This window comes from Plectropomus leopardus, chromosome 20, assembly GCF_008729295.1.
Source record: "Plectropomus leopardus isolate mb chromosome 20, YSFRI_Pleo_2.0, whole genome shotgun sequence".
Classification (NCBI taxonomy): Eukaryota; Metazoa; Chordata; class Actinopteri; order Perciformes; family Serranidae; genus Plectropomus; species Plectropomus leopardus.
This window is the reverse complement of record NC_056482.1, coordinates 18151909-18165806: the sequence shown is the minus strand read 5'-3', so window position 1 is coordinate 18165806 and position 13898 is coordinate 18151909. Positions and strand designations below refer to the sequence as shown.

The following is a 13898-nucleotide window of genomic DNA, read 5'->3' as shown; positions in this document are numbered from 1 at the left end:
TGTTGTCAGACAATTAGGGCCAACTCACAGTTTACATGTCTGCCAGACGTAAATGTAGTCATTCACCTGCATCTTTCAGGATGTGCTTGTGCAGCCCATTTTTTGTGGCTGCATAGACTAAGAATAGCAAGTGCACCAACGAAGCAATCTCCAATCTCTTATTCCACACTCCAGTCTAGTCCAGAACACTGCCGTCAAGCCAGCTGCAGCTGCCTCGCCAAAATAGTTTTAATTTGGATATTTGACAGACTCCACTGCAGATCCAGCACCATTTACTTAGTTTCACTTTCACTTGAGTTGGCAGTAGGACAGTAAGTTCGCCTCCCAGCCCTTCCATTTACTGCCGGGGGCTGATACGGGCCATTCATGGTGCTATGAATACCACCATGCATGCATGGTGGGACCATAGTTGTCCACAGACATTCAATGCAAAAAAGTGTGTCCAAGCCTTAAGACTAGTAGTCTGAACATATCAGTTACAAAACCAAGCATTTTAAGAGAACATTAATTGACATTGTACAAATGCCCTGAGTGGTTTCATTGCAGCCTGTTTCATCTTGCTCAATGCTAGACCAGTTTCAAAAAATGTTGTTCCCATTAGTCACTTGGACACAAAAACATGGGAAAATAGGGTCCATACCTAAGTTACCCTTAAAGCTATGTAACGTTTTTAAAACCCATCGAATTGCCTGAAAATGCTTGAAGACAAAACCTGGGCTGTTTTTCTTGGCTCATTAAAAAGTTTTTTAGGTACATACTTTTTTGCAGGGCAGCATCACAATATAAAGTAGCAACCAACAAGTAAAGCTCCACACTGGGTGGCTTACATTCTATTAACATTACCTTCACAAGCTCCTCCAGGCGAGAGCACTTTTTAGGGGCAAAGAGGCTGGGATGGAGATAACTGCCATCTCCATCGTCATCTGAATCGTCAGAGTGGGATTCTGCAGCAAGAAGGCAAAAAAAGGAAAAAGTAGTGAACATACAGTATGTATGAACAAGTTTGTAGCATATAATTAATGCAGTGTTTCTCAATGTATTCTTCGATTGCTCATGTATAACAGATGCAATATTTCTGCATTAACTGCAGTACATGATATTCTTGATTCTGCATATGTAGCGTCTGTGTGGGAACATGACACCTATGAATTCAGTGACTGCTTTCCATAACTCACCCTGCGATTGCTCCTGCTTCTTGGTGGAGATGAGGTTGTATCGACCTTCCTTCATGGCCCGCAGGATGTGTTTGTAATACGGGTTGAGGTAATGGTCAAAACGAAGAAAGTCAAACTGGGAGTTACCAGACTGCTTCGCTTTCAGGACTATTTCAAACTGAGCCCCCTGCTGAGACACAAAGTTGGCTGTCCTCTCGATGATGTTATGGGTCTTGATGGTTGCCGGCTACCAGGAAAAAAAAATGAAGAAAGGAACACATATGTTTTAAACTGAACAGACTGAATGCAAGCACTGATTTCATGACCATTATTGATTTCTTATAAAAAAGTGCAATAACAGGAAATGTCGCTTGTGGAAGCAAAAGTGAAAAATAGGGATCATCACACATAAGAGTTAGTGAACCTGACAGCTGAACATAACATTAAAATGCAAAGCACAGTTTATAAAGGCCTTCCTCATACCAAGGACACAAGCCATTTTGTCTCTGAGGCATTTCTATGCTAGGCACTCTTATGTTCATTGTGATGACATTAATTCTTAAAATACACATGGGGTGGAAATCAGTGGAACAAGAAGTGGTCCATTATTCATTCATTATTGTCCCCCTTGTGTGCTTTTAATGATTAACCATTGTCATTACCTTGTGAGTGCAGAGAAGTGCAGAAATCTCTGAAAAGACCACACATACCTCATCAAGATGAAAGTCATAATAAATACTACCTTTCAGGACACCGGCCAGAAAGATGCCAGTGTCCAACACTAACAGACCATTATTGTGTTCTGAGCTGCCAAGGACTTCCTGACATACAAGGGCCTTTCACACTCCAATTTATGGACTTAGCCATTAGGTAAAAAGGGTGTGTGTAATACTTGTTTTATGTCGATGTGATATACTCATACAAAGCATCCTCTGCCACGTCTACGCCATAGACCCAAAGCAAAACATAACTAACATGTAACAGTCATAAAGCATGCCAGTGCCCTGAGTATGACGTACGATTTACAGCCATTTCTTATCTCGAGTAAGCACATAAAAAAATACTCATCTTGAACCCATCAAGTGAGGTGCATGCCCATTAAAGGCTAATTTATACTCAGTTTTTGATACAGACACAGATAGAGCCTTCTGTTCTTACTCTGTGTTCATTTTGTCCATATTTTCTTAAAATTTATGGATATGGCCAAAGCAGAGCAGTAGTAGTGTAATTCAAGCAAGATACAACCATATGAGTAAACGAAGAAATTTAAAAAGTGGCGGAATGGAACGAATCAGTTGCATAATTAAAAGCATCCTCTGTCCACTAGACATGGACTGTATCCAGGGTATTCAGAAACCCTAATATTGGATTTTCAATAACCTCAAAAATACAGACCCTTATCTTTCTATTAACTTCACACTGGAGAGGCTGTATTGAGGATGTTTGGCATGCAGTGTGCATCACGTGCCCTAGAGGTTACACCTTGGCCACACTGCATGCGTGAGCAGTGTGTTTTCACACTGGAAGCGTTCGTTGTTGCAACACTGCTGCAGAGCTGCTAACAACAGGTTGCGCAATGCAGAAGCCTTAGTTTTGGTAAAAGAAGGAAACATGAATTCAGAAGGTGTATTGTTGTGTTTTCTCTGTTTAAAAAGTAAAACAGGTGTAAGAATATCACCTTTTTTGTACTGTGTAGTGATAATGCTCAAGCATATACACCACATTGAAATGTCTTCAAAGAGAAGGACATACCCTCATAATCTAGGGAGCAGACATTAATATTATATGCATATCATGTACAGCAGTTATGTTGTGCTCTCTATGTATGCACCAGGGTCTTTTGGCTTTTTTATACACAGTATGCTATATACTGAATGTGTACACAGTACATGCCAACATTAAAGCTTGTCTTTCCACTCATGCATAAGAAAGTGGCAGCTAAAAGGGGTTGCTGAGAGTTCGGGTTGTGGACTAGTCTGGTTCTAAGGGAAGACTGTGAAACATAAAAAGACCAGATGGAACAAAGCAGCAGCAAAGTATTTAAAACATATAAATCCATTTTTTTTTGTTTGTTGTTATTTTAATGTTGTTTTGTCAATGTGAAGCATTGCCTATATGTATAAAAGTACATTTCTGCATACAGCAAGTATGTGCCATTTTGGAGCAGAGTTGTGGTACCATTACCATTATGACAGAAACCTTTCATTTTTAGGGGGAAGAAAAAGAGATGCTATTTCACGTGGGAAATGCTTGAATAGCTATTGATTAGACTGTCATGTAATGACAAGATGTGTCAGGATCTGGGTGGCTTCCCACCTCAAACAATGTCTGGTAGAAACTCTTTACAGAAATATTTAAATCCTGTTAGACATCCTGTTCTTATTGTTCATCCCAATCCATTCAGCTTGTAATCTGTCTCCAATAACTGTTATTACTGTTTATGCCATGATGTTATAAATAATCTTGATATGTAAGGTTAAAATAATGTCCTTTAATCATCTATAGTTCAAGTATTGCACTTCTGAATGTTGCAGTGTTATTCTTTTATTAGATGGATTAACTTTTCATTGTGGTTAATCTTTCAAAAAGCATGCATTATTCACTCCAGTTGTAGCATACGAGTTGCGACATGATGCATTTCCAAGAAGTGAACAATGTCTGGCAAAAAGCCATCGCAGAATTATTTTAATTTCTTTGAAAGAGACAAACACCATCAACCAGGCAATGTATACACTGCCTCTGGATCACCAGAGAAGCACAGGAGCTTATAGGATTTATTCAAGCCAGCAGCCATTTAAGTTGGAGTGCAATTATATTCTGAGCTTTATGGTAAATGCACTGAATCGGACCATATGTGTATGCATCCAGTTTTCAAAATAAGGTGCTAACACAAAGTGTTTACAAAATGCACACATGGAAATGAATTGGATTATTATAATCACAGGGAGTATATAAGACATGTTACCTGTGCCCTTATAAATAAAAAAACAAAACTAAATTGTAATGGAAGACAGTTAATTGGGGGTAAACACAGCATAAGCTACCTGCGATCATCAAAACCGCGTTCATGGCTTTACCTCCATATTACTCACTTATCCCACATATACCTTTAGAAAGGCTGGAATTCTTAAGTAATGCATGCCACCATATCAGTTTGCTGTCGCATATAAATTGGCTGTCTGGTCTGGATTACTGGGCCTGTTCCTTTAAAATTGAAAACCATCACTCAGCAGTCAAAATACTCAGACAGAGGAAAAACAGAAATGTGACACAGTTTCCATTATCGTTTTGTCAGATACACACACATCATTATAGGAATTTTCGCATCGCACTTGGGACTAAAAGTTTGTGTAGGTTTGTAATTATTCAAGCATTAAGTGTAATCAACCACACATTTCTTCTGTTAACAGAATTAACCTTTACTGACTTACAGACAGAAGGACAAAAAAATCTAAAGACAGAAAAACAAAATTCTAGCAATTAATCGACATATAAATGAGTCCTGATCTTGTGAGTTAGTCATCGCCTATATTTGCACAAGGTCAAAGCAAGTTGAGATGATGTCGAACAGAACCAGCATGTACTGTGTGCACAGTGATCAATTCTGCACAGGCCTGACTAATTCAGAACACACCTAACAGTTCATTTGGGAGTGGTCACAAGATGCCAATAAGAGAATGTCCCAGTTATTGTGTTTATATACTGTGTATAAGAGCACAATAGGGTATCAACAACAGTAAGCCATCTGGATATTTAATACTCACCAGTTCCACATCAGGAGGGATAGCAAGCCCTGGGGGAGCCACAAACGGTTCCTCACTCTCCTCCGGCTCTGCCTCTTCTATGTACGTGAAGAGACATTAGGACAGAACAAATGAAATTAACTCTTGTTAGTCATTTGTAACAGAAAGTAAATACACCCTGCTGGAAATATACCCAGGTGAGCAGTAACTTTTCCATCCATTATACAAATGTATCACTGTAATATTACACTTTTCATCTACATTCCTTCCTCTGCACTTGATAAAAATGTACAGGCCAGGTGGAAAGTAGATTAACATTTTTAATGTTGTACTGTGAGGAGTTTGCACAGTAATAAAAGAGAGAAGCCCATTAATTTACGACATAGCATCTGCAGGACAAAATAAAGCCAGTCTGCCTACACTGTTCACTTGGCTCGTCATGTAAGTTGTGCCATCATATAGTTTTGGAACCAACTTTTTGCAGAGCCTGAAAGCTACGCAGTGTTCATATGTTCACTCTATCTTATGTCACATCTCAACTCCAGTTCAGTGACAATGTAATGGCTTTCCAAACAGTGCCCCAATTTTGAAAGAAGACATGCTCTTAATCATCACTTGAGTTATATAACAGGATTATTATCACGGTCGACTAGCTTGTATTTGGCCGCTAATTCTAAAGTGGTATATTATGTAAAACTTAATGGTTATCACACATTACAACTAACCCATCAAAATGGATCCACTCTCTCTCTTTAAAGGCAATCCAGCACTCTTCCCATTTACTCTGTCACCAAGTCACAAACTTTTCACTATTCAAAGCTACTGCATGACCACATATTGACTCAGACAAGAGGGCACTTCGCTTATAGAGGTGTGTAGGACAAGCAATAGTCCCAAATAGGTAGAAAATACGTGGAATTCAGGAGCAGGTTGCACCAACTGGTCTCGACTAAGCCTAACTGCTAAGTTGCTCTTTGTTGTTGACCTTTCATCAGTTGTGCCCATCAAACGTAAGCTTAACAAAGCCTGGTCTTAGTAATGTGCCTCCATGCAAACTACAGCTATTGCTGAACAGCGCATGCATTGCTAGAATACAATATTAACATTCTCCTGCTATCTTGCTAATGTGTAGCCAATCATTTTTTACTTTTTACAATGTTATTTTGTAGAATCAGAGAGAAAGATTGTAATATTTCAAGGACAACAAGATACAAAAATTAAAAGGGCTGTTTATAGAGCTGTTAATTGAGCCGTAGCTCCACAGGTAACATGGAAGGAAAGAAGAAGTAAACAAACTTGGCTGTTGCTTTCAATTCATAGAGGAACAGTATATTGTTAGCAGTGATATTAAAGAGTAAGGGCCCCATCAGCATCTGAATGGAGGGACATTAGCAGGTAAATTCATAAGCTGCTGCTTAATGGGCTGCTGCTGATCAGCTAATTAGCTAGCTTTCCAGCTTAATAACTTCCATTAACGGTGCATTTTTCACCGGCAATCATTTGTTTGGTCACACGTTCAACAAGCAAGGGGATGGACAAAATTTGTGTTCATGTCTGTAAGTTAGCTAGATAAAAAGACACTAAAGCGAGAAAGCTAACGTGGTTGTTGTAAATGTTGTTAACGTTCTCTTGTGTTGTTACTTTATATCAGGCTGCTGAGTTATTTAACTCATGATCTCCATTATATATATATATTATATATATATATAGATATATATATATATAGATATATATAGATATATATATATATATAAAGGTTTTATCCTGCCTGGTATCGCCTCACTTGTACTGCACATTCAAATTGTGTGAAAAAAAGTGTTCCTTTTTTTGACAGGATATGAAATTATTGGGTGTATTGGGTGAAATGACTGGGAAACAGTTACTATAGTGAGGGGTCATACAGGGAGGTTAAACAATAAGAATAACATTGTCATTATGTTAAGAAAGACAACAGATAGAAACTTGTACTGCAATTAGCCTCCTGTCTTACTTGGCTTTCATTTAGGAGCGAACACTAGTGACACTTGTTTGATCAATATTATGATTATGTGATTCTGTAACTGTCCACCCAAACGGTCTCTCACTGTGGCTTTCCGTTTGCATTGTGGTGGGCGACTTTTTCATGATTTCGTATTTGTGATACCATCACAGACTTAAAACAAGAAAAGGGAATAACCTGACAAGAAATAAAAAACTGCGCCAGGAATTCTGTAGTTCAGACTGTTAATTGCCACTGTGACTTGACCCTTATTGAATTATTCCCACAGGACAATTCTACTGCAGATCATACTCTGAACTCAGCTCTATAATCTCCCCAGAGACAGAGGCATCTAGTCTGCTTTACTATGAGGCCACTGGCTGACTGGGACAAAGTGCTTCCAGCAAACTTACATCAAATATTTAAAGTTGAAGGAGTGTGTGTGCTCGTGTGTGTGTGTGTGTGTGTGTGTCTGTGCATGTTAAGTCTGATATGGATGGAAGGCAACCAAAGTTGATGCTGGTGTTCACAGGTGATTAGCAGGCTAAATGTCAAACCTCCTTGCACTCATGGCTGAAATTTTAAAATTCTCTTAATGCCACAACTGCAGGGCGGAATATGTAAAATTCCAAATATGTTTGACACGTTCACCGTGTGCTCTGCAGGCAAGAATTCAACGTCAGCAGCCCCCTGGAGGGTGTGTATCTGCAGATGGTCGTATGGATTAGAATAGTTAAAAAAAAGAAGAAATGGATTAGACAGACCTGCTGTGTTCTTCACAGCAGGCTACAGCAGGAAAAACATTCAGAAGTTAAGCAGCTACACATGGCACAGATCCCCCCACAGGCGTGTCAAGGACAGAGAGGGTATATCAGAGACCCAAGATTTTCAAGCAGTACATGTTCATGCATACAGTCATGTGATTACCTTGAATAACCAATGACACTGTTTAATTTGCAAAGCACCATTCTGCAAGGTTGTGTCCTTTGCATTGTTAGATGAATCATTATAAGCTGTGTTAGGTGTTTTGCTTTCCTGGTTTTGTAACATTCTTTCTACAGAAGTGTCCATTTGTGAGTATCTGAGCGTGACTAACTACGTGACTTCTTAGGCAAGTTATTGAGTGATGAGCTCTCACCTGATTCCCGGTTAGCATCCTCCTCCTCAGTGGGCTGAGAGGGGTCATAGTAGTCAGCACTGTATTTGAAGGCCACTGCGTTGTAGGTGCCTTCATCGGCCAGAGCCTCACTCAGACGCTTGTACTCCTCCTCTGTGGAAAAAAAAAAAACACACCATGCAGAGAGTGACTAATTTTTTCAGCATTTATCATTATTATTATTATTATTATTATAATAACAACAACAACAACAAAAACTACTACGACCAGCAGGACCAATAAATCAATCACGTCTGTGAAAACATGGATGCGATGTGAGGTCGCAATGATCTTTGACCACCAAAGTCCAATCAGTTTTTGCTTTTCTCTGAAGCTTTTTTTGAGAAACACGTTTAAAAGAATGAGACTGACAAATGGTCACAGTGACCTTTGACCATCATGCTCTAATTAGTTCATTCTTGACTCAAAGCGGACGTTTGCACTGAATTTGCACAAATTTCATTGTTGAGTCTAAGCGGGCGTTAGTGCCAAATTTGACGATTTGACAAAATCGCTTAAATGGTTAGGTTAACAATCATTCATTATTATAATAACTGATTATAGTCACTATATAGTAATAATGACAATGTTATTGATGCTATACATCTTATATATGACAGAGATTGTATTTGGCAAGTCCTTCTACAAGCACATTAATCTTTTTTTTTTTAAAATACAGAAAAGGAATTGCTAGATAAATATAGCCTACATCGTAATTTGGCCCCAGATACAAACACACTTCTATTGAAATTCATGGCGAACTATATCTTTATTAAAGAAGCAAGGGCAAAATTGCCACTAAAAATATCAATATTTCTAATGCTATCCTGCTGTCCCTTCAGTGGACAGATGGGTAATAGCCTGAGTGAATGGGGTCAGGCCTCCAAATTCAAGGGCAAACTAGTCTGGGGTATGAACCTTCTGCAGTGAGCATGTAAGTGTGTGCGTGTGACACAAATCATTAGCTGACTCGTTCTGTCCTGTCAGTTTGGGCATAAGACACCATATTTCACATAAAACTGTAGCTTATTAATTCAATTACAGTCATTAAGTCTGTCTTTCAGAAGGGTGCTTTGTCATCAAAACAGCCTGTTTCATTATAATGTAAAACGACTGAGATGCAAGTATCCAAGAGTTGAAAGTGATTTCCATAGAAATGGCAGCTGTTGAGCTCTGAGTCAAAGCCAGTCGTTTTTAAAAAGATGGAAAGCTGAAAGTGCTTTAGAACGGGATGTAACCGGAATGTTGAAAATTCAGATTTTGCCAAGAAGCCTAGATGTATAGCAGTATAGAGCAATTGTCAGAGTCGCTGCTTTTCTGTCTGTCAAATTGGTGTTAGATGTTAGTTTGTAGGAAACGTATTAAAAAAGGGGGCAATGAGATTAAATCATTTCAGGACACCAATTCAGACACAGACTGTCTATGAAGAGAGTAAAGATTTTAACTCTGAAGTAGGGCAAGACATCAGTAATAAAGGCAGAAATCAACACCACAGAGCATCAAAGATTTGGGAGCATTTCAGTGTAACTGAGGCCATGTGGCTGCACCATGTTGGCAGTATTTGTGTTAAGTTATGACTTGCCCTGCAACCCTGGCTGCCGCAAACTTATTAAGCCTAAGTGAGAGCTGCCTGCAAGGTTCAGTATCTGCCAGTAAAATACAAGGGTTAGGACTGCTGCTGACAGGGAATTAATATCTGCTGGGGGAATGCAACCATCAAGCAGTTTTTAAGTGGTGTAAATTTATGCCAGCAGGAAATTGGCTGCAAATGTTCTTTACTGTCATGTGCCACTGAAACAGCTCAGAGATATGTTGCAGCAATTTAACAAGACTGAAGGAACATTTCTTTCCGTTATGTTTTAAACAGTAGCCCTTCCTTCCTTTCCTTTGATTTATATAAAGGATATTAACGTCACGGATGGGCCGGAAAACAAGTTAGTAAATAGCAGAAAGCAGCATGGAGGCCAGTGAAAATGTAATGGTGGCTACTTCTTTTCTATATCTCTTACTTATTCGGCCTCTCTTTTAAACTCAATGCAGACTAATTTGTAATGATATCTTAGCTCTGCTTAGACAGAGACGGATGGTATTTTGAGGTGGTTCATGATTACATCGCACCGGCAAATGGGCTAAAATAATTGCATACACCCATGTGCTGCATTAACAATAGATACCAGTGACTCCTGCAAAGTCAATTGACACAGGACTGAATCCAATTGTAACCTTTCCCACACGTTAGCATGTGTTAGTATGTTTTTTGAACAGTGGGAAAGAGGCTTTACATATTGTACACAGTAAACAGCACATCAGTTTAAAAAAACTGACTTAATTCTGTCACGTTTACTTATTTACCTACCTATGAATTTCTAACTTTAATATTACAAGGTAAATAACCATAGCATGATTGTGTGTGATTAAGTTATTTAATATCTTTTAAGGTGCATGCAGAAATACAGAAATGAAAGCAGATGTTTATTTATCAATCAGCATGACTCACTAAAGCCAAATTCACATTAAGATTTGTGTGTTAAGTGTCCTAACTGGCACCCCATGCCCACCTTGTCTGGCCTCTTCTTCCAGCAGGTCCGTGTGCAGAGCCAGGTACCTCTCCTCATCGCACAACGCCTCAATCCTCGCCTCCTCCTCTGACAGCTGGTAAGATGTATTCCATGACCCGCTGTCATACTCTGAAAGGTCATGTAAGTGACCACGCCCATCGTATCTGTTGGATGATAATAAGGATTAGAGAGAAGGAAATCGACAAAGCCTTTTATACACAATATGGACCTACTTACCAAAGGAGGGGGGACCTAAAACCCAAAATTTACAACATCAAAAATGGTCTACCTCTGTAAGTCTGACATGAGGGAGTATACTTGTATAACACTAAAAGTTGTCAAATTTCTCATAATACAGACATCACATTAATGCACTAATTAAGTCCTTGGGCCTTAGTGCTCTTAAGATACCTAGCAAGCTTTCTGCTGCTATTTTCTTCTTGGACAAGTCTTATAAACCAACAACCCTACATCAAAAACAAAAGAGAAACAAACAAAGCAACTCGCCTCTTACCTTACAGGGTTCAATTCCCCCCTGTAACACTCATCATTACTTCTACATCTGCAAAGAGAGTTACATTCACACAAACCCGAGCACATAAATACCTATCCGCAAGAACCCAAATGGACGACATTTTCCAGGGTTCGTCCCTCTACGCCACTTCTCAGTTGCAGTTTTCTTCATGAAGACAAAGAAATGGGGTGCTGTGGTTGGCATTCGGGGTTTGGCAGGACCCCTTTAGCCTACCTTGCTGGGGAAGAAACTGGGTTATGTGATAAAGACACACATACAAATGCTGTACAAATGAAACACAAGTCGGGCCACTGCAGATCAAGGTGACTCAAAAGAATAAATGCACTATTTTAAGAGTGATTATTTTGAGTCATTTAATACATGTTCTGTATGGAGGTCACAACAAAACATTACCTCATCGCAAAAGTAACATTTTGTAGAAAGCACCTTTAATCTTTTTCATAGTTAGTCGAGCCCCACTTTCACATTGGCATTGTGATATTTTGAATCACCTTAAGTGCTGTAACTTTAGCCTTGGTTAGAATTTGCTCTGGCCTTCTGGATGTCAGCACAGCATAAAAACCCAGGTCATTTGCTTTGTGCACATATTGGTATTTTCTGCAAATCTCAATTGAAAAGGACAAAAAGAAGGGAGCATCTTCTGTGTCATACTGCATTTTGACTACCATTGTATTCTACTATAATATAGGCCTGGAGTAAAAGTTTCCAGAGGAAATTCTTCCAACATGCCAAGATGCAAAGCCAACCTAAAAGCTAACCTTTGTGGTCTCAATTAAAATTAAAAGCTTTGTTGTTATCTCTAAAATGCACTCCATTGCCAGTTTAGGAGGTACACAGCACAACTAATGCACTCAAATAAAAACAGCTCTGCAACAGAACCTATATACATCAATGATGTTTCCTTTTTATTTAACCCTTTGAAACTTAGAGTGACATCACTTGCTTTCAGATGCATTTCAACCTTTGAGCATTAAACAAACTAGTGTGATTTTTTTTTTAAACATGGGAAAAAATGCAATAAGCAACAAAATGTTCTGCAAATGGCAAGACATTAGCATTGTGCAAAAGTCTTAGGCCACCATATATTTGTTGTTTTAGCAAAGTTTTAAAGAGGAAATATATATTTATTTTTGTCTCTTTTATAAGATACAAACAAAAAATACAGATAGCGTACAATGTCAGAAGAAAATGGTTTCTTCAGACTGAAGTGAACTTTTAGTATGACACAGGGAATCGTACAAACATAACAAAAGGTAGCTCAAACAATTAATATTGAGCTTTGTACATGTCTTGAATGAAACCTGGTGTAAATATACCAGAGGATTAGCATTATAAATCTCATATTGTCTGCCCAAGGGAGTCCAAGACTGTAACTTTATTTTGATTGTTACTTTAGCATGTTCAGGTTGTTTTACTCTGAAATATTTGCGTTATGTTTTGGTTGCATTTTAGTAAAGAGACCACTAAGAAATAAATATGTATGGTCATTATAACCTTGCTAAAATAAAGAAGTTTATGGTGGCCTAAAGCTTTTGCACAGTATTATAGATGATGAAAAATACGTTTTAAAAGCTCTGGAAAATTGTCACCATCATCATTCATCTACCTTTTTCATTTTCAAAACAAATGTTCAGGTAATTTTCTTGTACTTTTAACTGTATTTTTTTACAATTTTGTTGAATTTTTCCTCATTTGTTGCTCATTACATTCTTCCCATGTTTTGGACATTAATCAAGCCAATGTGCTCGCGTTTCATAGGGTTAATTTAATAAACGTTGTCCAGTTCCTTTGTGGTAATGTTGTATTGCATCGCAGTAGTTTCTGGTGTGGCTACCAACTTGGCAACTGAGTGCATACTGACGCTCCAGCATCATGGCTAATGTTAGCAAAAACTGGCAAGGATTTGCATCTTCACATGTTATTCTAGAAACTTTAGATGCCATTTGTTGTCAGTTCAGCACATCCAAAAACAAGTTAGCAGGCAATAAATTAAAACACCCGTCGCCAGTTGCAGGTATTTCCGAGCTTCTGCAAGACAAACTCCAAGTGGTCCCTTGAATTTTGAAACAGGCTAACGGACAGCATAGATGGTTAGCATAATGTTTCGGTCTAAGTTTGTTCAACCGACCTATCAATCATGATGCTCTTGTCCCCCATCCATGGGATAAGATGTTTTCCATGTTCGTGGTAAAGAGCCCTTTCGTCGTCTGGAAACAGTTTGCAGGCATATCCGAACACCAAGAGGTCGGCGTATTTATCACTGTCACTCACATCCTTCTTCACTGGTTTGTTGTTGTGGTCCTTCTTTGCCGGTCCGCGACGATACATCTCCAAATGACTCGTGAAAACGAATTGACTAAAATAAAAGTAACAATGAAGATATAGTAGTGGTTATCTGATAACCAAATAGCTTGTAGGTTGCCCAATTGTGGCGATAATCCGTGATGTTTTACCCCAAAACAAAATTCTACGTGCTGTCTGTCGCCATGTTGGAAAGCGAGTAAATGTAGCTGCGTTTCCGGTCCGCACTTACGACAATTTTTCTGAATTATTAAAACCAACTCTTTTGTGAAATGTATTAATTCCTAAGTAAAATGACTCTTTTAGGCCATATATTTTAATTAAAATGTATATATGGCATTAAGAAGCAGTTTTTTCGTCAGTGAATGTTTCAATTTTGCCGAAAGTGCTGGTGATAAATGAACCTCTGTTACTTTGGGCTGTTGCAGCTGTACTGAGCGCACTAAACTCACCAAGCATGATTGCGAGGCTAC

General features: G+C 38.7%; 1 protein-coding gene across 1 annotated transcript in view; it reads right to left on the bottom strand.

The window, feature by feature from the left end:
• The window catches only part of LOC121959589 (splicing factor SWAP), a 62722-nt gene extending 49117 nt beyond the window's left edge, over positions 1-13605 (bottom strand). The window contains exons 1-6 of the mRNA XM_042508985.1: positions 13253-13605; positions 10590-10753; positions 8014-8145; positions 4919-4995; positions 1176-1401; positions 844-944 (exon numbers count right to left, since the gene is read on the bottom strand). Coding sequence (XP_042364919.1) covers positions 844-944; positions 1176-1401; positions 4919-4995; positions 8014-8145; positions 10590-10753; positions 13253-13452 — 900 coding nt within the window. The 5' untranslated portion in view covers positions 13453-13605. The remainder of the gene's footprint in view (positions 1-843; positions 945-1175; positions 1402-4918; positions 4996-8013; positions 8146-10589; positions 10754-13252) is intronic.
• Between the last annotated feature and the right edge of the window lie 293 nt (positions 13606-13898).